The 23,257-nt window shown below is 36.5% G+C and overlaps 2 protein-coding genes across 2 annotated transcripts; both read left to right on the top strand.

The window, feature by feature from the left end:
- The first annotated feature begins 7,472 nt into the window (after positions 1 to 7,472).
- Positions 7,473 to 13,478, top strand: LOC128242155 (uncharacterized). Its single transcript, XM_052959222.1, has 3 exons — positions 7,473 to 7,529; positions 7,812 to 8,709; positions 10,387 to 13,478. Exons 2-3 carry the CDS (start codon positions 7,812 to 7,814, stop codon positions 11,205 to 11,207), a joined length of 1,719 nt encoding a protein of 572 aa, XP_052815182.1. The 5' UTR covers positions 7,473 to 7,529; the 3' UTR covers positions 11,208 to 13,478.
- A 5,911-nt stretch (positions 13,479 to 19,389) lies between these two features.
- LOC128242281 (uncharacterized) lies at positions 19,390 to 21,844 on the top strand. Its single transcript, XM_052959372.1, has 2 exons — positions 19,390 to 20,320; positions 21,013 to 21,844. The coding sequence occupies exons 1-2, from the start codon at positions 19,417 to 19,419 to the stop codon at positions 21,831 to 21,833; spliced, it is 1,725 nt and encodes a 574-aa protein (XP_052815332.1). The 5' UTR covers positions 19,390 to 19,416; the 3' UTR covers positions 21,834 to 21,844.
- The last annotated feature ends 1,413 nt before the right edge of the window (positions 21,845 to 23,257 follow it).

Genomic DNA, 23,257 nt, shown 5'->3' with positions numbered 1-23,257 from the left:
AACACATTTCCATTGGTATAACTGACTGAATATTTTTGTTTCTTACCATTTCGACACAAAGAATGTCATATTTGAAAAATGTTGGGATGTGCAGTACAGACCTTTTTTTCTTGCAGGAGTCATGCCGCTGTTAAGTATAGATTATATTTCTGTGTATTTGTAAATCTTCAATTTTCATTATTGATTTGAAAAATAATGTAACACTAACAAACATCAATTTCCCTGGTGAAGCCATTATAAAAGTGCCATGCAGCATTTCAGAATGAACAACATTATTTTTATATCATGTATATGTTCGGTTATTCAAATTTATTGTACTTACAAATGGGATCATTATTTCTAGCCACATTGAAGATATTGGCACTTAGATTCATTATTTCACTGTTAATCACAGTTCATGATGTTTATTGTACAACTCCCTATTTAGGGTTAAAATAATTGTGGAAATCTTTCAATAAACTACAGGCTGTTTGTCGTTGACCCACTCATTGTCGGTGTGCAATAGTTGTTCTTTGTCATTGAATATAATTTAAACATTAATACATTACATTCCTTATTTTAATGGTAGTCAGTAAAATGAGAATATCCACCTCTTAATTATTATTATTTATATGTTCTGTATGTTGATAGTATTATCAAGTAAAACGTAACTAACTGTATCAGAGTCCTTTACACAAAAGTCAATATATATTTGCCATCCGATAAAGTTAGGGTACATTACTCTTTTTTCAAATAATATTTTTTTATTTCATTGTTAAATCATCTGACGTATAATCACATAATCTTTTTTGACCTGTGTTTTTGTTGATATTTCGAATTAAAGAAATGAATAACTGATTTTTAGTATACACCTATCACAAATCCACATGCAATACATATCGCAAAATACGGAAGACAGTATTCCACTCCAGTCCAATACAGCCGTATTACACTCTGCTGCCGTCATATCAAAACAGATATCGTTGCGCGATGTTAAAATGAAGTTAGAAAACAAAATAGTGCGACAGCAAAATGACATTTATTATGAAAACATGTGGTGTATCCAGTAATGTTTAAAATAAAGGGGTTATAAATAGTGCATTTTGATCCTGAATGTTGTTTTCGATTTTGATTTATCTCGGCTTGGAAAACCGAATGTGCAAAAATCTAATCGAGTCGAATAAAATCACTGGGAACAAAACTCTATACCTAAAGCCTTATTGCATTATACCTCATAAACTCTTCTTATTTACCTTCTTACTTAGTGACAACAAACTGTTATAGTTATCTACGTAACATAATCATCTAGTAACTAATATATTATTTATTGATTATGAATGCATACTGATCAACATTTAGTTGTTTGCAGTGTTGTCAAGTCCCTTATCATGATGTACATCAAAGGCTTAGCACTAGACTTGTAATGCCTTCGATTTTACTATATTGAATTACAACGATCTGGCATTAAGCCCGCAATATGTAACTCTGCCTGTTTTCACTTGCTGTTTTGAAAATATTCTATAAATTATATGATCTTTGTGTTTGTTATACTTCATGCATAGCAACCCAAACAAAATATTTCAGACACAATGCAGTATTTAAAGGAGCTCATCCAGATTTTATTATGGGTAATATGCAAAAAAGTGTTGAATGTGAAGAAAATGCTTTTTTGAATGATTTTGCTTTTGGATGTTCGTAATATAACTTCAAGTTCATGATTTATGTTGCAAATAGGAGCAAAACCAAAGTAACTGAATAACAACAAAATTTGGGAAAAAAATGTTGCAGCCATAAAATGTGTTAACAAGTCGCTTTAGTCGGAAACGACGCTTGGAGAATTGTATCCAATTTCCCGAAACAGTTGAAAATGGAGGAAAAATTCAGTTTGAGGAATAGCCAAAGTACGAAAAATAAACACAGTTGATATTTTTACCATAAACTTATTTACACATTGGTGTATCGGTACATTTGCTCAAGAAATTTATTGGACACTCCTAATTCTAAAAAAATCAATTTAAAGACCATATTGTTCTTTTAAGAATGGGTGAGTATTGAATCCGACTGAAATAAATGTCCAATGATTATCGGTGTTGGAGAGTGAACAAGTATTTTGGACAACAGCATCCCATCCGTACGGTGGTAGGGCGAATAGAAGGTTAAAGTATTATTATTTAAGTACATAAGATGAACAATATACATCTTGGAAAAGCGTTTATAGCAACACACATATTTAAATACAGTATACAAACGAGAATATATCAGCCAACTCCCTCTTATTCAGAGTCTATGTTCACCATATTATTTGATAAGATGTTGAAACTTTAAGGATTTAGAAATGGCAGAATGGAGAGGTAAGATGATAGGAAAAGGGAAAGTAATGATGAAGAAGGGACAGTTACATGTATATGGGAGATGGAAAGAGAAAGGGAGAGCGAGAGTATATGGAAATGGGAGAATATATTGTGGGGTGGGCTGGCTGACAAGGGAAATTGGGAAGTAGAGGGATATTGATAGAAGGGAAAGAAGGGGAAAAGATAGGGAAATAAATGCCGAAGAGTGGAATGGAGTAGGGGAGATTAATAGGGAATGGGAACTGAGAGGGACATGGATATGGGAAAGTGAGAGGTGACATGTATATTTGAAAGGGAGAGGGAAAAATGATATGGGGAATGGGAGATTGAGGACATATAGTGATGGGAAATTAAGAGGTGATAAATATGAGTGAGGGTATATGGGTATAAGAAAGGAAGAATGAGAAGAGATATAAATATAGGGAGCGTGAAGGTGAGAGAGTATGGGTATGAGAAAGGAAGAGTGAGAAGAGAAATGGATATAGGGAGTGGGATAGTGAGGGTATATGGGTATGAGAAAAGGAGACTGAGAAGAGTGATGGATATGAGGAGTGTGAGAGTGAGGGTATATGGTTATGAGAAAAGGATAGTGAAAAGAGAGATGAATATGGGGAGTGTGAGAGTGAGGGTATATGGTTATGAGAAAGGGAGAGTGAAAAGGGCGATGGAAATGGGGAGTGGGAGAGTGAGGGTATATGGGTATGAAAAAGGGAGAGTGAGAAGAGAGATATTTATGGGGAGTGGTAGAGTGATGGTATATAGTTATGAGAAAAGGAGAGTGAGAAGAAAAATGGATATAGGGAGTGGGATAGTGAGGGTATATGGGTATGAGAAAAGGAGAGTCAGAAGAGAGATGGATATGGGGAGTGTGCGAGTGAGGGTATATGGTTATGAGAAAGGGAGAGTGAAAAGGGTGATGGAAATGGGGAGTGGGAGAGTGAGGGTATATGGGTATGAGAAAGGGAGAGTGAGAAGGGAGATGTATATTGGGAGTGGGAGAGTGGGGATATATGGTAATGAGAAAGGGAGAGTGAGAAGGGAGATGTATATGAGGAGTGGGAAAGTGAGGGTATATGGTTATGAGAAAGTGAGATTGAGAAGGGAGATGTATATGGAGAGTGGGAGAGTGAGTGTTTATGGTTATGAAAAAGGGAGAGTGAGAAGAGAGATGTATATGGGGAGTGGGAGAGTGAGGGTATATGGGTATAAGAAAGAGGGGCGGGACAAGAAGAGAGTTGTTTATGGGGAGTGGGAGAGTGAGGGTATATGGTAATGAGAAAGGGAGAGTAAGAATAGAGATGGATATAGGGAGTGGGAAAGTGAGGGTATATGGGAAAATGAAAGGGAGAGTGAGAAGAGAGATGTATATGGGGAGTGGGAGAGTGAGGGTATATGGTAATGAGAAAGGGAGAGTGAGAAGAAAGATGGCTATGGGGGTGGGAGAGTGAGGGTATATGGGTATTAAAAAGGGGGGGGGGATGAGAAGAGAGATGTATATGGGGAGTGGGATAGTGAGGATATATGGTAATGAGAAAGGGAGAGTGAGAATAGAGATGGATATAAAGAGTGGGATAGTGAGGGTATATGGGTATAAGAAAGGGAGAGTGAGAAGAGAGATGGATATGGGGAGTGGGAGAGTGGGGGTATATGAGTATAAGAAAGGGGGGATTGAGAAAAGAAATGGAAATGGGGATTGGGAGAGTGAGGGTATAAGGGTATGAGAAAGGGAGAGTGAGAAGAGAGATGTGTATGGGGAGGGGGAGAGTGAGGGTATATGGTAATAAGAAAGGGAGAGTGAGAAGGGCGATGGAAATGGGGAATGGAAGAGTAAGGGTATATGGTTATGAGAAAGGGAGAGTGAGAAGGGGGATGTATGTGGGAAGTGGGAGAGTGAGGGTTTATGGGCATGATAATTGAGAGTGAGAACAAAAATGTATATAGGGAGTGGGAGAGTGAAGGTATATGGTAATGAGAAAGGTAGAGTGAGAAGAGAGATGGATATAGGGAGTGGGATAGTGAGGGTATATGGTAATGAGAAAGGGAGAGTGAGAAGAAAGATGGATATGGGATGTGTGAGAGTGAGGGTATATGGGTATGAAGGGAGAGTGAGAAGAGAGATGTATATGGGGAGTTGGAGAGTGAGGGTATATGGTAATGAGAAAGGGAGAGTGAGAAGAAAGATGGATATGGGATGTGTGAGAGTGAGGGTATATGGGTATGAAGGGAGAATGAGAAGAGAGATGAATATGGGGAGTTGGAGAGTGAGGGTATATGGTAATGAAAAAGGTAGAGTAAGAAGAGAGGTGGATATAGGGAGTGGGATAGTGAGGATATATGGTCATGAGAAAGGGAGAGTGAGAAGAGAGATGGATGTAGGAAGTGGGACAGTGAGGGTATATGGGTATGAGAAAGGGAGAGTAGGAAGAGAGATGCATAATGGGAGTAGGATAGTGAGGTTATATGGTAATGAGAAAGGGAGAGTGAGAAGATAGATATATATGGGGTGTGCGATAGTGAGGGTATATGGGTATGAAAAGGGAGAGTGAGAAGAAAGATGGGTATGGTAAGTGTGAGAGTGAGGGTATATGGGTATGAGAAAGGGAGAGTGAGAAGAGAGATGTATATGGGGAGTAGGAAAGTGAGGTTATATGGTAGTGAGAAAGGGAGAGGGAGAAGAGAGATATATATGGGGTGTGCGATAGTGAGGGTATATGAGTATGAAAAAGGGAGAGTGAAAAGAGAGATTGGTATGGTTAGTGTGAGAGTGAGGGTATATGGATATGAGAAAGGGAGAGTGAGAAGAGAGATGTATATGGGGAGTGGGAGAGTGAGGGTATTTGGTTATGAGAAAGGGAGAGTGAGAAGAGAGATGTATATGGGGAGTGGGAGGGTGAGGGTATATGGGTATGAGAAAGGAAGAATGAGAAGAGATATTGATTTCGGGAGTGGAAGAGTGAGATTGTATGGCTATGAGAAAGAGAGAATGAGAAGAGATATTGATATGTGAGCATTAATTGCATTCCCGGGCAAAACCTGCAAAACTCGAAGAGAACTTAATTTGAAATAATTAACCCAAAAAATAAATAAAATAAAGTTACCTTAACAGCAGGTGATATTCCATATTATTTCTAGTAAGCTCAATTGCGATAAAAATCTAGAACTATTATGTATATACCAACGCTTATTGGTAATCAAAAAGGAAAAGGACTAAATATCAAGAATGGAATATATAAAGTATAAATGCGTAAGTTTCTCGTGATTGAATAGTGCGATTGTGTTAGTGCTTATCACGATATATCGTTTGGAAACGGATAATAATAATTTGATGTTGTATGTCTTTGACTGACTTGGCATTCTTACGTTTTTGCAATTTTAACAACCATAAATAATGAAACAACCATCTCACACTATCTTTAATATAGTTTATATCTAGTATATAAGATAAAAACCAAGATTCCGTGTCATCTGTGTTTCGACATTTGAATTATGACAGGGTATTTAATGTAAAATGTATATATAACTATTCATTAGTGTGACTTTCAGACATTTATAAGGGTAAGGTTCATCATCATCATCATCATCATCATCATCACCATCATCATTAATATTATTATGTCCCCCCTTCGAAGAAGAGGGGTATATTGCTTTGCACATGTCGGTCGGTAGGTCGGTGGATCGGTCGGTCGGTCGGTCCGTCGGTAGATCAAAGCTTGTCCGACTGATAACTCAACAATTTCTGAACGTATGGTCATCAAACTTGACATGAAGGTTTGGCCTGACCAGTAGATGACCCCTATTGATTTAAGGGCTCATCGGGTCAAATATCAAGGTCACAGTGGCCTTTAATGGTAAAATAATTTAAAAGATTGTCCGAGTGATAACTCAACAATGCCCTGACCTATGGTCATCAAACTTGATATTGAAGTTGGGCCTGACCAGTAGATGACCCCTATTGTATTTGCGGGTCATTTGGGCCAAAGTCAAGGTCACAGTGACCTTGAATGGTTAAAGGTTGTTTAAGTGATAACTCGACAATGCCTGCCCTCATGGCCCTCAAACTTGACTTGGAGGTTGGGCTTGACCAGTAGATGACCCCTATTGTTTTTTGGGGTCATCATACCAAAGGTCAAGGTCACAGTGACCTTGATTGGTAAAAGGTTGTCCGAGTGATAACTTGAAAATGCCCGCACCCATTGCTTTCAAACTTGACTTGGAGGTTGGGCCTGACCAGCAGATGACGCCTGATTTTAGGGATCAAAGGTCAAGGTCACAGTGATCATGAAAGCAAACTCAACAATTCCTGGACCTATTGTCATCAAACTTGACATGGAATTTGGACCTGACCAGGAAATGACCCTTATTAATTTTAGGAGTCATTGGGTCAAAGGTCAAAGTCACAGTGACCTTGAATGCGAAAAGGTTTCGAGTGAAAACTCCTGTACCCATGGTCCTTAAATCTGACTTGATGTTGTGTCTGACCTGTAGATGACCCCTTATGATTTTAGGGGTCATCGGGTCAAAGGTCAATGGCACGGTGGCCTTGAATGAAAAAAGCTTGTCTGTGTGATAACTTGTCAATGTCTGCACCCATGGTCCTCAAACTTGACATTTAGATTTTGGGTGACCAGCTGATGACTCCTATGTATTTTGAGGTCATAGAGTCAAAGGTCATGGTAATAACACACTCTATCCTCACACTTTGAATGGTCATAATCTTAAAACTGCCTCATCGGTATTTAATTTCAGTGACTAATCAGCTGTCATTTCGGTCCATGCATATTTCATCCAATTGTCCATATAATCCTGACAACATGGCACTCGGGGGGTGGGGGGTGGAGGGAGCATAATGTTTGACAAACATCTGTTGTTAATATTATTATTATTATTATTATTATTATTATATTATTATTATTATTATTATTATTATTATTATTATTATTATTATTATTATTATTATCTTTATTATTCTAATTTGTATATTATTATTATTATTATTATTATTATTATTATTATTATTATTATTATTATAAGATGTTTTTTCTATCAATGTATTAAATCGATCAATAAAGTCCGATCGATAACAATTTGTTTAATGTTTAAACAAGTTAAACACTTTAAAGGTATTTGTACACATGCGCAGTGGAAAATATCAATTTACTTCCTTGTTGGTTTTAAAGATCAACTAAGTCATCAGTCAAGGTAAATATTGCTCTCTTTATTTTTAATTGTATGATTTATTTAAAGTTTAAGGCAATCTTTTATGGACCAAGAACAATTACAAAATAACACATTTGAAATAATTCCAATTTAACTTTAGATAGGTGTTTTGATCACTACTTTCGTTTTGAAATATATCCGTATAGGCGAAACATGATTTGTGTTTTAGATAAGTTATTTGACTTTATCGTACAAAAAGTTTACGTTTTCATTTGAATGAAACAGTAAGCTTATAAAAGTAATTCATATAGTTTGTTTACATAGATGGAGGTACCCGGAAGGAAGCGTGACCCTGACCTTGACAAGGGTTCCACTGACGCCACTGTCTACTGCCAGCCGTGTGGAGAGGGTGGTAAACGCGCCGTGGCCCAGGGCTTCTGTCAGACCTGCGAGGAGTACATGTGCGCTCCCTGTGTCGAATACCATAAGAGATTGAAGGTGACCAGGAACCACGTTCTGCTGTCCAAAGACAAGATGCCCTCTTACTACCCGTCCACCAAGCAGTCAGCTATCGCCGACACGGAGTATTGTAAAAAACATCCGAAAGAGATGATCAAGTTTTACTGCCCGACCCACGGAGACCTTGGCTGTGGTGACTGTGTCGTACTCGATCACCGCAACTGTAAAGTTGATTACATCGCTGATGTGGCTAAAGAATTTGTCATTGGAAATCAATTCAAAGAGCTGGAACCATCAATTAAACAAACTGAAGATATTTTCTCCGGGTACATAAGTAATGTGAAGGAACTTTTTGGCGAGATCGAAAATCAGACTAAGGATGAGATGGACAGACTGAAGAAGTTCCGAGCAGAAATCAACACCTACCTGGACCGCCGCGAGAAGGAGTTGCTCGACAACCTCCATCATGTGAAGAACGAGGATGAAAACTTGCTGAAAACCCTAAAAAATGATTGTGAATTGACTAAAGCCGGACTTGAAGCCATGAGGATGGAACTAACTTCCGGTGAAGTCTCGGTGAATCAGAGGTACGTGACGGCAAGACGAGCCCAGAAGGAGCTACGAGTGATTCGTGACGAGTTGTGGAAGACGGCTGGTAGGATAAAGGCCCGGAAGTTCCGGTTTACTAAGGACGCGGACTCGGAGCGGCTGCTGGGATCGAAAACAGGCCTTGGAACGCTGGACGTGGTCGAAAATTTGAATAGTATGTACATGTATAATAATTACTTGAGCGTAAACAAATGCGTTGTTATTATTTGACTCTACTTCAAGGTAAATCTCTTAATAATTTCGCTTAAGTGTATATAATATTTTAAGTTATATTGTGTTTTTTTTACAGAATGGTTATCCAAAACAATAATTTAATTATAAAACACCAGTTTAATACTTATGTAAACCGTTTTAATACAAGTTTGTTGATCATCAGTCAGTTCCTTCTGGTCAATCAGATAAACCAGTCCGGTTGCACTTACACTGCAAACAAACATAAGAGGGCCGCGGAGCAAACGCCAACGCCCGTCTGTATTTCCCATTCGTATAACTCGAAATATACCATTAAATCCATAGCTACTGGGCTTACTGTTAATGTACGTATTGTCTCTAGCAACAATACGTACTGTTAGTGAAATACAAACAAAGCCCGACTTATAAATCAATAATACGAACTTTAAATTAGAAAAAAAATATGTTCAAAATATTATTTCAAAGACAGTTGTCATTTTTTCAGAGGTATTAGAAATAATGAGCATTTTAGTGTTGCGTACACAGTGTTGCCCATCATTTGCACCCGGGTGCAAATATATCCACTAGATGGAGCTTGCCCTTGGGCTATGTTTAAGAGAGGTCAAGGTCGTGTCAAGCTGTGTGGTACTGTTCATTTTTAGACTTTTTCATGGTGTTTAGGATTTCTTTCTAATTTGAAAATTGTACTATTGGATTCACAAGATTTTTGTTGGATAGAAATTGAGTAAGTATGATTAACTACATATACGTTTATCGAAGTTTTTCTTTTTCCAATATACATATAACTTATCAATATATTCGAGAAATATGTACGCCTTTTTCACGGGGGAATAACTATGCCTTATTAGCGATCGTCAGCAAAGATTTACAGTAAACACCTGTTACAGTAGATAATCCCTAAATATCGAGTACAAAATTAAATCGTTATATATCTACGAATCTCAAACAATTTTATACACGCAAGGTCATTATAAACTAAACTACCTGTAAAGTACAAATTCGTAAAATATATTTATTATATTAGTCTTAGTTTACTCTAGAAGATAATAGTGTTCTTTTTCTTCGTACTTACATTACTTGACCGATTTAATTTTTGAATGTTTATTTGTTGTAAACCTCGTATCTCATGTATTATATGTGCAGAGTGTACAATCAACATTGAAACTTTAAGACGCGTTGTATTGACCATTGAGAAACATATATTTTAAATATATATGTCTATACATGTATATTATATATACTTTTTTGACGATTTTTGACAGACGTATTTATGTTTTTATAGGAATTTGCCTTTCTATAATTGTTGTATCTCAAATATTAACTGAAAACATACGGGTAAATTTTGGTGTTTCTGTTTATGTACACAAAATTGCTCCTGGTGTAAATCTGATGAAAATAAATGATTTGCTTTAGTGGCTACGCTGTGAAATATATTGCTGTATTATGCTACACGGAAACAAAACAACAATCATCTTCATTAATTACCGGGTGTTAATTTGCTTGTTAGTTAAATCATAATTTACTCCTTGAAAATACTGCGTTTTGAAGGTGTTAATTTTCTTAATACAAATTTGAACCGTTGTTTCATTTAATTTTATGAAATGAAGGTGAAAAATGTTTTTTTTTTATTTTGTTTCAGTTCCAGTTCCTGATCTCTCTACTGTGACATGGAGGAATCAGGTAGACATTGACGTCAGAACACCAGAGGACCAGTATATCTGCAGTATTAGCGGCCTCGCCCTGCTGTCTCCCGGCATCTTCCTTCTAACTGATTCCAGAAACGATTGTGTCAAGTTGATGAACGTCACCACCCGCACCGTCATGTCCCGCCTCCAAATTACAGGGTGGCCCTGGGACGTCTGTGTGCTCCCTGATGACCAGGCCGCCGTCACCCTGAATAACTCAATTATACAGCTGTCTACAAAAGGAGGACAGTTATCTTGTGGCAAGAAAATTAAAGTATCATCTGGGTGTAGTGGTATTGGGTATTACAACAATAGATTATACGTTTCTTACTCATCTAACCCGCGTATTGAAGTGATGACAATAGATGGTCATATTATAAGTACATTCCAAAAAGATGACGGTAGACAGCTTTTCCAACGCCCACTATACCTGACAGTATCAGCTTCCACACCACCGACACTGTACGTGTCTGACAGTATTGCACACACCGTCCTTCAGCTGTCATTAGACGGGAAGGTCCTGCGAGAATACAGTAACAAGACGCTCGAAAATCCCAAGTCCGTTGTACAGGTAGGTCCGGGTCAACTGCTCGTGTGTGGGTGGGCCAACCACAACGTGATGCTGCTGACAGAGAGGGATGGCAAGATGGCGGAAATACTTGGACGGAATGACAAAGCGACATGTCCCTACACGGTAGCATTCTGTCCTTACACACGTACCATAGTTGTCGGGACGCTCGAAACTGAATCACTTCTGGTATATAATGCAAACTGACAGAGTTTCTACATCATTCCTGATTTTTCTGTCATTGGTAGAAACAACCTTGTATTAAATCATGTTTGAGCAATTAAATGATAAATACAATAGTATTCTTTTACAATGTAAGCTTATTGTATTGATTCAAATTGAAAAGACATTGTTGTTTTATGACATGTACATATATTTGATAAATATCAAGCGTATTTTGCAGTTATGTTTAGAAAAATGTAGGATAAAGAATTAGCGTTAATAAAGTAATTCTATTATACAACTTTCCCTTAAGAATTTTAGGTATTACGTAATTTTGTTTTACATTGAAATAAAATCATATAGAAGTATTTAAATAGACGTAAGTGTGTTAAATCTGACATCGTTAAAATATGACTACATTTTGGTCCAGTTGCTCAGAACTTTGCTAAAGTTAACAACGTGATTGACAACATCGTTGTTAACTTTCAAATTGTTACTGCTCTGGAAGTTTAATGAATAAATTTGTGATTTGCAGTGTTCTTAACTATATTTGAAATCACTGTTCCATCTGCACCTGTTTTTTAAATATGGTATTAAATCACTAAAAAATACGCTTAAAGTTTACAACGATATCGTTATTCACGTTGTTAACTGAAAAAGTTCAGAACAATCGGCCCTTAAAGTTAATGAAAAAAATATACGATGAAACAGGTTTTAAACAGATATTTGCAAGAGTAACTCGAGCCTCCTGTCAAAGTATTTTTATTGGAAGTTTGACGAAATGTTAACATGTTTTAGAAAATGTATGTAACATTTTTTCTTAATTTAGACATGACATGAACATAACCAAATATTTCCCTTAAATAAGTTTTATTCTTGAAGTGTGCTGAGCTATGAGCTGATTTGTCTCTGTTATTATGTTATAGAATCACTGTGTAACTATACCAGATGTTATTCTTAATAATTCATTTTAATAATGTTCATCCTGGTATCCATACTTGTTCCCAGACTGCAACATTATTGCATACATACATATATTCATATCTCATACAACGATACTAAAGTTTATACTTTGTTGATATAATACAAAACGTATGCTTTTCCGCACTAACAATGTACATACATTTGACATATATAACATAAGTATATAAGTTTAGACTGAAAGTCTTCATAAACGGTCATTCCGTTCTACTAATGTAGACAAATTTTATATAAAAAAAATGTTTATAATTAAGGAGCAAATTGTAAATAGCTTGCGAAAAGAAAAATACATTCATTGTTGCACACACAGTTTCAAAAACCTTAATACATGTACAAGCTCGTAATTTCCTTGGAGTACAGCTTTCGATGAAGTAAACCACATTTAAAGGTTGTGGTAAGAAGTTTCTACTTCTTGCCTTTAAGGTCATATTCTAGATTGGGAGGGGGACTCTTTTTTCCAGGGAGGGGGACTTTTTCTAGTGAAAGGGAGTCATTACTTTTACAACCAGAAATATGTCTTATTTGTCATGTTCTGTTTAACTACTTTAAAACTAGCTAACGTGTATCGAACTTAATTTTGCTCCTGTCATGGAAACGGGCAATGTCTAACTATTACAGGGGAATAACTATTATGAGCTGTATATTCCTCTCAAATAAATAAACGACTGATAATTAGGTGTGACAAAGGATTTGTCTACATCTGAAGCGACATGCTTTCTTAATTCATTAGAAACTAAATAACGGACTTCGTACATTTACTACTTTAGTTATTACGGATACTATTTAGTTATTCCTCTCGCTGTGTTTATGTTTTTCTATGGAACTGATTGTTAAACCAATTTGTAACTGTATGATTGGAAGATTGAGTGACCATTGACTATGTTATAAACATTAACGTATTTTATTGATTGTGTACGCATGGGCGTATTGCCTATTGTATTCTGAAATAAACTCTAAACTCTATACTGCAAATGCGTTGACATGAAGAAAAGATTTGACAGCGTGAATAGAAATACTCTGTGGTTTAAGTTGTCTTAAATAGGAATAAATAGTAAAATGGATAGAACTGTGAGATATATGTATGCTTTTGTTAGATCTTTAGTGAATATTCAGAATTTGATGTGAGGTGTTTTTGGTATTATGTATAATATTTTCATAAATAATGTGTTTTGATGCATGTTCTCCTTTAATTTAGTAATATTATATATTTGACGTGTTTGTAATGCATTCTATATGGAATACATTAAACGGTATATTGACTATTGATTACATGTATAACCAAGTTGATGGATGGTGAACTGTATGTTTAATCTCCGAATAAACTATTCTATTCTATTCTTATTGAGTTTTGAAATATGAATATGTAAAGCAGATTAAACAACGTGCTTTCTATGATTTTATTTAATTAACATGTGGTTATACACAAGTATTTATGTCTCTCTCATTTCCACTTCCACTCAACTTATTAAATAGATTTATGAAGGAAACTCGCAATACTTGAGTTCCATCAGTGAACTACGCTATAATCTTGCTGTTTCCAACAGTAAAAATAAAACGAATGATAGTAGTTCAAGCCCACTTTCACACCCAAGCCCACCCTTACACCCAAGCCCACTCTCACACCAAAGCTCACTCCCACATCCAAGCTCACCCTCACACCCAAGCTCACCCTCACATCCAAGCTCACTTTCACACCCAAGCTCACTCTCACACCCAACCCCACTTTCACACCCAAGCACACTCTCACACCCAAGCCAATCTCACACCCAAGCCCACCCTTACACCCAAGCTCACACTCTCACAACAAAGCCCAATCTTACTCCCAAGTCCATCCCAAGCCCAATCTCACACCCAAGCCCATCCTTACACTCAAGCTCACACTCTCACACCAAAGCCCACTCTCACACCCCAATGAGGCATCAGCGCGTAAAATAACTTCGTCATTGTTTTTATGCGAAAAGCGCATCAAATTGTATGCAAACATAACGTCATTTCAAAACACAATCTAAAGAAAATTGAGCGAGCGCAGCGCAGGCGAGAAAGTTTGCATTAGTTTTGCTGTGGTTCGCTAAAATGAAATATACTCAATTAGTTTTCGCACTTATTTGACCCATTAGCGGGTGTTGTCACGTGGTATTTTGGCGCAAAGTTTAAACTGCCTAAGCGTTAGTTTCATAAAATGAGTATCGGGCGATGCTAAATTTTCTTAAAAAAGTGTTGTTTTTTTCCACAGATAATGTGAGAATAAGCTAATTCAGATGGTGTTCTTCCCATCCAATATACGTGTATTTACATTTTTTTTAGTTTTGAGTCCATACTGTTCGTAAATATAGGCTCTGAAATTCGTTTATGAGTTCATCCAAGTCAATGTAGATATAACAATTGACATTTGTTCCCAAGCATATACATTGAGCATCTTTGTTTACTTTAAACAACACGTAGTATTGTCCATTCGCACTTTTTGAGAACAATCCAAGCTTTCCCGAACATGGAAGCCGGGTCAAAACAATGGGGATGTTAAAAACAACCAAGTTCTTTCCATGTCTTTGACGAGAAAAAAGTTTTAATACAATTCATTTTGGCCTGCTATTATTATTAGTCCAGCAGCGGAAGTCGAGAACCTTGCATCAGAGTATATAGAAAATGTGTTTGTTTTTACGTAGATTTGACCCCCTAGTTAATGGTCTCGCGCCACCTTTGGGGCAATCGAGATATTTAAGATGGCGGCCAATATGGTCGAAAAGGTTTACCAAAATCAACAATTAACTTTTACTTTTGTGTCATTGCTTTGATTCTATCGCAAATCCATACTTTTATTGTTTCTGAATATAAAACGATAGATTTGAGATATTTCACATCATATTTAGGCCGTCATGGCGTCCAATATGGCCACCAAAACAAAAAGAACTTATTCCATACGTCTTTAAAGTCCATTTTGCGTTTTAAAATTTGATATTTTCACAGCTATTTTTATTAATGTCAACGCTTTTTTAAACTTTGTTATGCTTGCAACGACAGTGAAGCCGCTTACAACACTGTATTAATAACTGTTGTTGGAACAATGTTGCACACGTGAGTGTGGTCTTATACTGAGTCGGATTAGCTGGAGGAAGACTTCTCCGACTAGGTGACCGTAAACCAAACTCACCAGCGCAAGCCCTGGAACAAAACGGGACGCATTGGCGAGAAGAGGATGCGCTGGCACTGAATCTCGTACAGTGTCGATTTTGGCCTTCCTTTGTGCCCGTAACAGGGTTAAATCTTAAATGTCAGGCATGCTCCTGTACTTGTTATTGTATCATTGTTACCAAGTGAAAAACAAAAGTGGTAATAAGTTCTGCCAAAGGTTAATAAATCCTGTTTTGAATGTGTTCCTCTAATACTAGCTTTCGATCAAAATAAAAGTTTAACACTTGACATGATCTCTATAATATCTGGCCGGAATAGCTATCTCTATTACATATTTTACTCGATTACTTGGAAAACTCGATTATTTGAGGTGAAAACTGGGCTGAAATGCTTGGGAAAACAACAATTCAGCAATGTTGACACTTAATTTGTCACTTTTCTTCTCCAAAGACTTCATGGAACTATACCAGTCATAGTGAAATTGATGAAAAATGAACATTTTCGAAAAATAACTGAATACGTTGTTTAAAATATGTTGGCTACAGTCTTAATGAGGCTATGTTAGACTATGGGCCTCTTTGAACACTAGATCAAGTCAAATTATGGGTCGTGTCGTATCAAATAATGAGGTAAGTAGCTCACATTATGAATGCACCAGAGGCCACATGCATACCTAAATCTTGAATATAATTTGCTCCGTCAAACGTATGTTACTGTGCCAATAGATCGAGACAAAAACAACTGGTTAGCACTCTGAATGTCTTATTTTATAAGGCGCCTAAAATTATCCGGATAGCCGGACAGCAGGAATAGCTTTCCAGTCGGATAAAACACTATTCTGCCGTATTGTTTATTTTGCCGGAGGTATTTAACTTCCGACTGGATCTGTTTTTGGTCACTACAGTGAAGTGGGCAGGGTATCACCAACACTCCCGTTTACGTCAGCATTCTAGAAAAAACTCTTTTACGCGTTTAAGGCATTCGAAAAATTAGCAAAAAGCATTTTCAAATTCTATCGATGCCTGAACTCTTAGCAATATTTAAAATGTCTTGCCATTTTTGCGAGTAATTATCAACCCTTAAAATACCATATGTTTTAAATTTAATTTATCCATAAAAAAATCAGCTAAACTTTTCATGTGTATATCTATATGATTATCAATATTCCTTTGATCCAGTACCTCGTTAGTAGCTTTTCTATTATGAGGTAAATACATTGAACAACTTGAAAATCAACTTTTTTTTGGAATTGGAAATGATGTCATAATGATAAGTGGCATTAAGCTGGACCGGTTGTAACGGTATTATAAAGCGTTTCAAATAATACAACAGTCTATACTCTCGTTTTCATTAGTTAAAATAATTATCTAAATAACGTCTACTAGAAAGCTTCGTGAATGCGTTTCAATTTAATTAATGTATTTCAGATATACTTCTACGACACATCTTGACCCAGACAAACCTTGACCGCTGTGAGACACAATGTATTAATTGTGCTCTTAAAGCGTTTGTAGAAGCCTCGAAACTAAACTTACTTTGGACTTCAACCTGTGTTTTATCCAACAACAGGAAAACGAATAAATTGTGCTAACAAACTTAAAAAAACAGTTAAATTATGCAAAAGTGATTATTTCTTATTTGACAAATTATGAGATCGTCCCATTATCAAAATGTTGGTTTGTATAAATAATATCGTTTTCTTATTCCGAAAGGTCACGCAACGGGAAGGACACATCCACCTACCACACCATATAAATGTAGGTCAAACTTTGGGTAAGCTCGTTAACTGGTTTAAATTACTCGTAAGGTTGGTAAGAAATAGGAATCTTTCACAACATCAGAAACTTTGTGAGGTTCCATCTTAGTTCGTACGGAGTTACCACAACACTTTCTTTTAAAGTAGTCGCTAAAGAAAACGAGTTGTGTAAATAGATATTTGCCATGAAAAGTCATATTTGTGATTTTCATTAATAAAACATATTTTTCACTTACGAGTCAATTTTAGCTGTAATTTATTATTAGCTTCTTAAAGAAAAGGGAAACGTATTGTCAGGCTTGTGGTATTGTCGCCAGCTGCTTTGAGCAAAAACATTGACCCTTGCCATAACTAAAAATCTGCTTATAATACTCATGTGAAAGAAACTGAGTACACATGTTTCAAAAAGCAATATACACATGTTCAGAGAGTCCCATATCTTTGGCTTTAGTTATTGTTGATTTATTCTCCTTGTTAGACTGAGAAATACAAACAGGTGCAGGCATTCATATATATGAGTACATTCACATAACTCATATATGTGGTTATTTATTGATAAAGAGAAATTGTACTTTTAAATGAAGACATGTCATAGAGATGCTGTTTATATGTCAGTCTGAACATGTACTTTTTGGAATTAATGCTCGATCATTTTAAAACAAATATAAGAAAATAGTTTTGCTGTGAATAATATGTTAGTTTTTATCCAAATGACACTCTTTCAGTTGGGTCTAACTAAACGCACCATATCAAAAACATGCATAGTACATATGTCTATTCCAAAGCAGGTGCGCGCGCAGCCATGTAAATGGTGAAAAATCTTAGCTACCACACACAATGTAATCTTTTTTAAATAAGTAAAATGAACCTGGATTATTTTAACATTTCTATATTTAAATGGTGACTCAAACAGGATATTATCGTTCTATTTTATTAAATCACATATAAACATGACATGACTTGCACATATGTGCATGCATATATCCGGTGTATCTGCAAGAATCACTAAGAATTAGAATAAGAATTACTGCACAATGACTGTTAATTATTATTTTGCATGTGTATTTTTATGAAATAAACACATTAATAGTGGTTACACAGTTAAAGTTGTAAGAATTGTTATTCTTGTATTAGGAAATATTATCTAACTAAAATATTTGTAGTTTGAATTATGATAAGATGGTTAATTTTGATGTTTCAAGGTTACCATGGAGACATTTATTCTTCATTCCAGCTTTATTCATTGTACGTAAATATGTGAATCATTTCTCGAAAAGTGTGGTTTTTTATTTATAAAGACTATTTATCTGATGCAAAGACATGCATGAAAAGATCATTCATGGCATTTATAAACAGAGTGATACCTTGGCCTTTAAATAATATAACACCCAACAATGTATTGTCATTTAAAAGTGTTTTTGACCCGTTTACATGCATTGTATTAAAGGCGCCAAAACTATATGCGTATCGTGATATTTTGTGTGAAAACTGATAATGATGACTAAAATGATGTCTTTTTTTCTTCGCCTAACTATTACAATTATGACATTAGATCATCATAAAACAACAAGTAACATCATACACAAACTATAACATACTAGTGGAAAATGATTTTTTGTTCCACATTTCAAAACACATCGATGATTTTACAGTATGGTAAAATAAAACATAAAACATATCGATATTTCGCATTTGCGCATCGATACATATCGCGTCTGCTTCTATATCGATACTGCCGTATATCACGAGGATTATAAGATAACAAGAAAGTTGAGGAAAGGAAAACAGATCATTAAGATGCAAAATGTATTTAGTTGTGTAATCTTCATAAATTCATAGTGTTAAGGGTATAGAGTTTATCGTTATTATTATTATTATTATTATTATTATTATTATTATTATTATTATTATTATTATTATTATTATTATAATTATTTAGTTTCGGTTTAGTCTGTTCATTTGATAAACATTCATAAAAGTCCCGAGTCGTAATGATAAATATCTTGAGTATATACCATACTTAATGTTTAAACTTTGTGATGCGGTATTAAGGACGTTTAAGAACATGCACAGTGGTAGAAATCCATTTATTTCCTTCTTGGCTTTCAAGATTATATGTTGCTTGTTTTTCTTTATTGTGTATTGTGCATTGTTTGATATAACAGACATTAAAGGCAAACACTTATGGAACAATAACAAGATAACACATTTGAATCAATTGTAATGAAACTCTTAATTGGGACTTTCGTTTATAAAGATATTTATTTAGACAAATTATAATAGTTTGTGTTGGGTTCACTTTTTGACTTGAACGTACAGAAGGTTTACGTTTGCATTTGCGTCAAAAAGGTGGCTTATACAAGTGATTCATATACTTCGTTTCCGTAGATGGAGGTACCTGGAAAGAAGCGTGACCCTAACCTTGAAAAGGTTTCCGCAAACGCCACAATTTACTGCCAGACATGTGGAGAGGGCGGTAAACGCGATGTAGCCGAGGGCTTCTGCCATACTTGCGAGGAGTACATGTGTGCTCCCTGTATCGAGTACCATAAGAGATTGAAGATATCTAGGAACCACATTATGTTGTCTAAAGATAAGATGCCCTCCTTCTACCCGTCTATCAAGAAATCAGCTATCGCCGACACGGAGTATTGTAAAGACCATCCGAAGGAGATGATCAAGTTTTATTGCCCTACCCACGGAGACCTTGGATGTGGTTACTGTGTCGTACTCGACCATCGCAGCTGTAAAATTGATTATATCGCTGATGTGGCTAAAGAATTTGTCATTGGAAATGAATTCAAAGAGTTGGAACCATCGATTAAACGAGCTGAAAAACTTTTATCCGGGTACATAATTAATGTCAATGAACTTTCTTGCGAGGTCGAAAATCAGGCTATGTATGAGATAGACAGACTGAAAAGGTTCCGGGCAGAAATAAACACCTACCTAGAACGCCGCGAGAAGGATTTGCTCGAAAACCTCCAGAAAATGAAGAACGAGGATGAAAACGTGCTGCATACCCTTAAAACTGATTGTGAGTTTACAAAAACCGGACTTGAGTCCATGAGGACAAAACTAACTTCAGCTAACATCTCGGTAAACCAGAGGTACATGACGGCAAGGCGTGCCCGGAAGGAGCTAAGGGGGATTAATGACAAGTTGGAGACGATGGCGGATAGGATGAAGGCCCGGAAGTACCGGTTTACTAAGGACGCGGACACGGAGCGGCTGATGGGATCGAAAATGGGCATTGGAACACTGAAAGAGGTTGGAGAGTTTCGTAGGGAGAGTATGTACAATTATCACTTTACCATAAAAATATTGCGTTGTGATTATTTGAGTTACATTCTAATCTCTCAATAATTTGGCTTTAATACTTATGTAAAACACTTTAATACACGCTAACTGATCATTATTAAGTTCCTGCTGGTCAGCCTGTTGCAAGAACACTGTAAAATATTACTCCTAGGTTTCTGAGCGAACGGCAACGCTCGTCTGTTTTTCCCATTTCTTATTACTCAGAGTTTATCATAAAAACCATAGTATTTTGGGCTTACTTTTCATGTGCGTATTTTCTCTAGCGACAATACGTACTGTCAATTAATAGTATATTCAAAGGCTTTCACAACACCCCGACCTTTTCACTGTTAAAAACTAAATAGAAATAACCCTAGGGAAATGGGACAAATTTGGGTGTTTGTGTTTTATTTGCACATTTGCCCCTGGAGTAAATTTGATAAAAATAAATAATTCGCTGTTGGTGCTCATTCGTTGAAATATATTCCAATCGTACATGAAAACAAAACAATTATCCTCTGGAAAAAATCATGATGTCCGTGTCATCTTTGTTTAATCTAAATGTGCTCATTGAAGAGTACAAAGTTTTGAAATTGTAAACTTAAAAAATTGAAGCATTGTCTCATTTAAATTTGTAAGATAAATTTAAAGTAATAAATGATTTATTATTTTATTTTGTTTCAGTTCCAGTTCCTGACCTATCTACTGTCAGATGGAAGAATGAGGCAGACATTCACGTCAGAACGTTACTGGACATGGACGCCTGCTGTATCACCAGCTTAGCCCTGTTCTCACCTGGTCTATTGCTCGTGGCTGACTGGAATAGTCTCAAACTGGTGAACATCACCGCCCGCACGGTCACGACCCGCCTCCGACTGCCAGCATATCCCTTTGACGTATGTGTGCTCCCTGATGACCGGGCCGCTGTCACTCTACCGAATAAATCCATAATCCAGCTGGTGTCTACAAAGGGAGGACAGTTGTCTCGTGGAAAGGAAATAAAAGTATCATCTGAGTGTTGTGGTATTGCGTCCTACAACAATAGATTATATGTTTCCTACTTATCAAACCCGTGTATTGAAGTGATTTCATTGGATGGTCATATTCTAAGTACATTCCGAATAAATGATGGAAATTATCTTTTCCAAACACCAAATTTCCTGACTGTGTCAGCTTCAACTACGCCGACCCTGTACGTGTCTGATAACGCTACCAACACCGTCCTTCAGCTGTCCATGAACGGGAGGGTCCTGCAGAAGTACCGAGACAAGCAGCTGTTGTCTCCTCAGTCCGTGGTGGCGGTATGTCCGGGTCAGCTACTCGTGTGTGGGCAGAGCAGCAACAACGTTATGCTGCTGACTGAGAGAGACGGCAAACTGACGGAAATACTTGGACAGAAGGACGGACTGATCAATCCTTACTCTGTGGCATTCTGTCCTCGTACACGTGCCATAGTTGTCTGTGTTTTCATGAATGACTCATTGAAGGTATTAAAAGAAAAATGAAAGTGTTTCTAGATCAGCCATAATACTTTGTAGATATAACCATGTATTCAGCACTGTTAGAGCAACTAAATAGTAAATACAATAATATGTAGTTTACAACATAAGCTTAAAGTATTGATTCGTTGTAAACGATTTTATATTATTGATAAGCCATTGATGTTTAATGACGTATTAACGAATTAGTGTTAATATTGTAATTCTAATATACCATTACATTTTCTAGGATTTCTTAGTGTGTAGTACTTTTGTTTTGCATGTTCAATAAATATATCATTGATTTTAAAACATGATCATGACCATTCCTTGATTAAAGCTGCACTCTCACAGATATACCATTTTTACAACTTTTTTGTTTGTTTTATTTGTCTTGGAAAGGGCAAATTTTGCGTAAACACCTTCAAACCAATGATATAAAATTGCTGATAAAAAATCAGATCGTAGTTTTTCATATTTCCGTTCGAAAATGGATGTTTTATGGCTTAAACCATTACTAACAGTTTAAGAAAAATGCATAAAACATCAATTTTTGAACTTAAATCAAATTCAGCAACCACTTGTGATTCAGTAACCACTTGTGATTCAGCAACCACTTGTGATTCAGTAGCCACTTGTGATTCAGTAGTCACTTGTGATGCACCAACCACTTGTTCTTCAGAAACGACTTGTGATTCAGTAACCACTTGTGATTCAGTAACCACTTGTGATTCAGCAACCACTTGTGATTCAGCAACCACTTGTGATTCAGCACCTATTTGTGATTCAGTAACCACCTGTGATTCCGCAACCACTTGTAATTTAGTATCCACTTGTGATTCAGTAGCCACTTGTGATTCAGTAGCCACTTGTGATTCAGTAGCCACTTGTGATTCAGCAGCCACTTGTGATTCAGTAGCCACTTGTGATTCAGTAGCCACTTAAGATTCAGCACCCATTTGTTATTCAGCAACCACTTGTAATTCAGCACCCTTTTGTGATTCAGCACCCACTTGTGATTCAGCAACCGGTTGTGATTCAGCAACCATTTGTGATTCAGCAACCACTTGTGATTCAGTAGCCGCTTGTGATTCAGTAACCACTTGTGATTCAACAACCACTTGTGATTCAGCAACCATGTGTGATTCAGAAGCCGCTGGTGATTCAGTAACCACTCGTGATTAAGTAACCACTAGTGATTCAGCAACTACTTGTGATTCAGCAACCACTTGTGATTCAGCAACCACTTGTGATTCAGTAGCCACTTGTGATTCAGCAACCACTTGTGATTAAGTAGCCACTTGTGATTCAGTAGCCACTTGTGATTCAGCAACCACTTGTGATTCAGTAGCCACTTGTGATTAAGTAGCCGCTTGTGATTCAGCAACCACTTGTGATTTAGCAACCACTTGTGATTCAGTAGCCACTTGTGATTCAGCAATCACTTGTGA

This window comes from Mya arenaria, chromosome 8 (assembly GCF_026914265.1).
Source record: "Mya arenaria isolate MELC-2E11 chromosome 8, ASM2691426v1".
Lineage (NCBI taxonomy): Eukaryota > Metazoa > Mollusca > Bivalvia > Myida > Myidae > Mya > Mya arenaria.
This window is presented reverse-complemented; position numbering and strand designations above follow the sequence as displayed.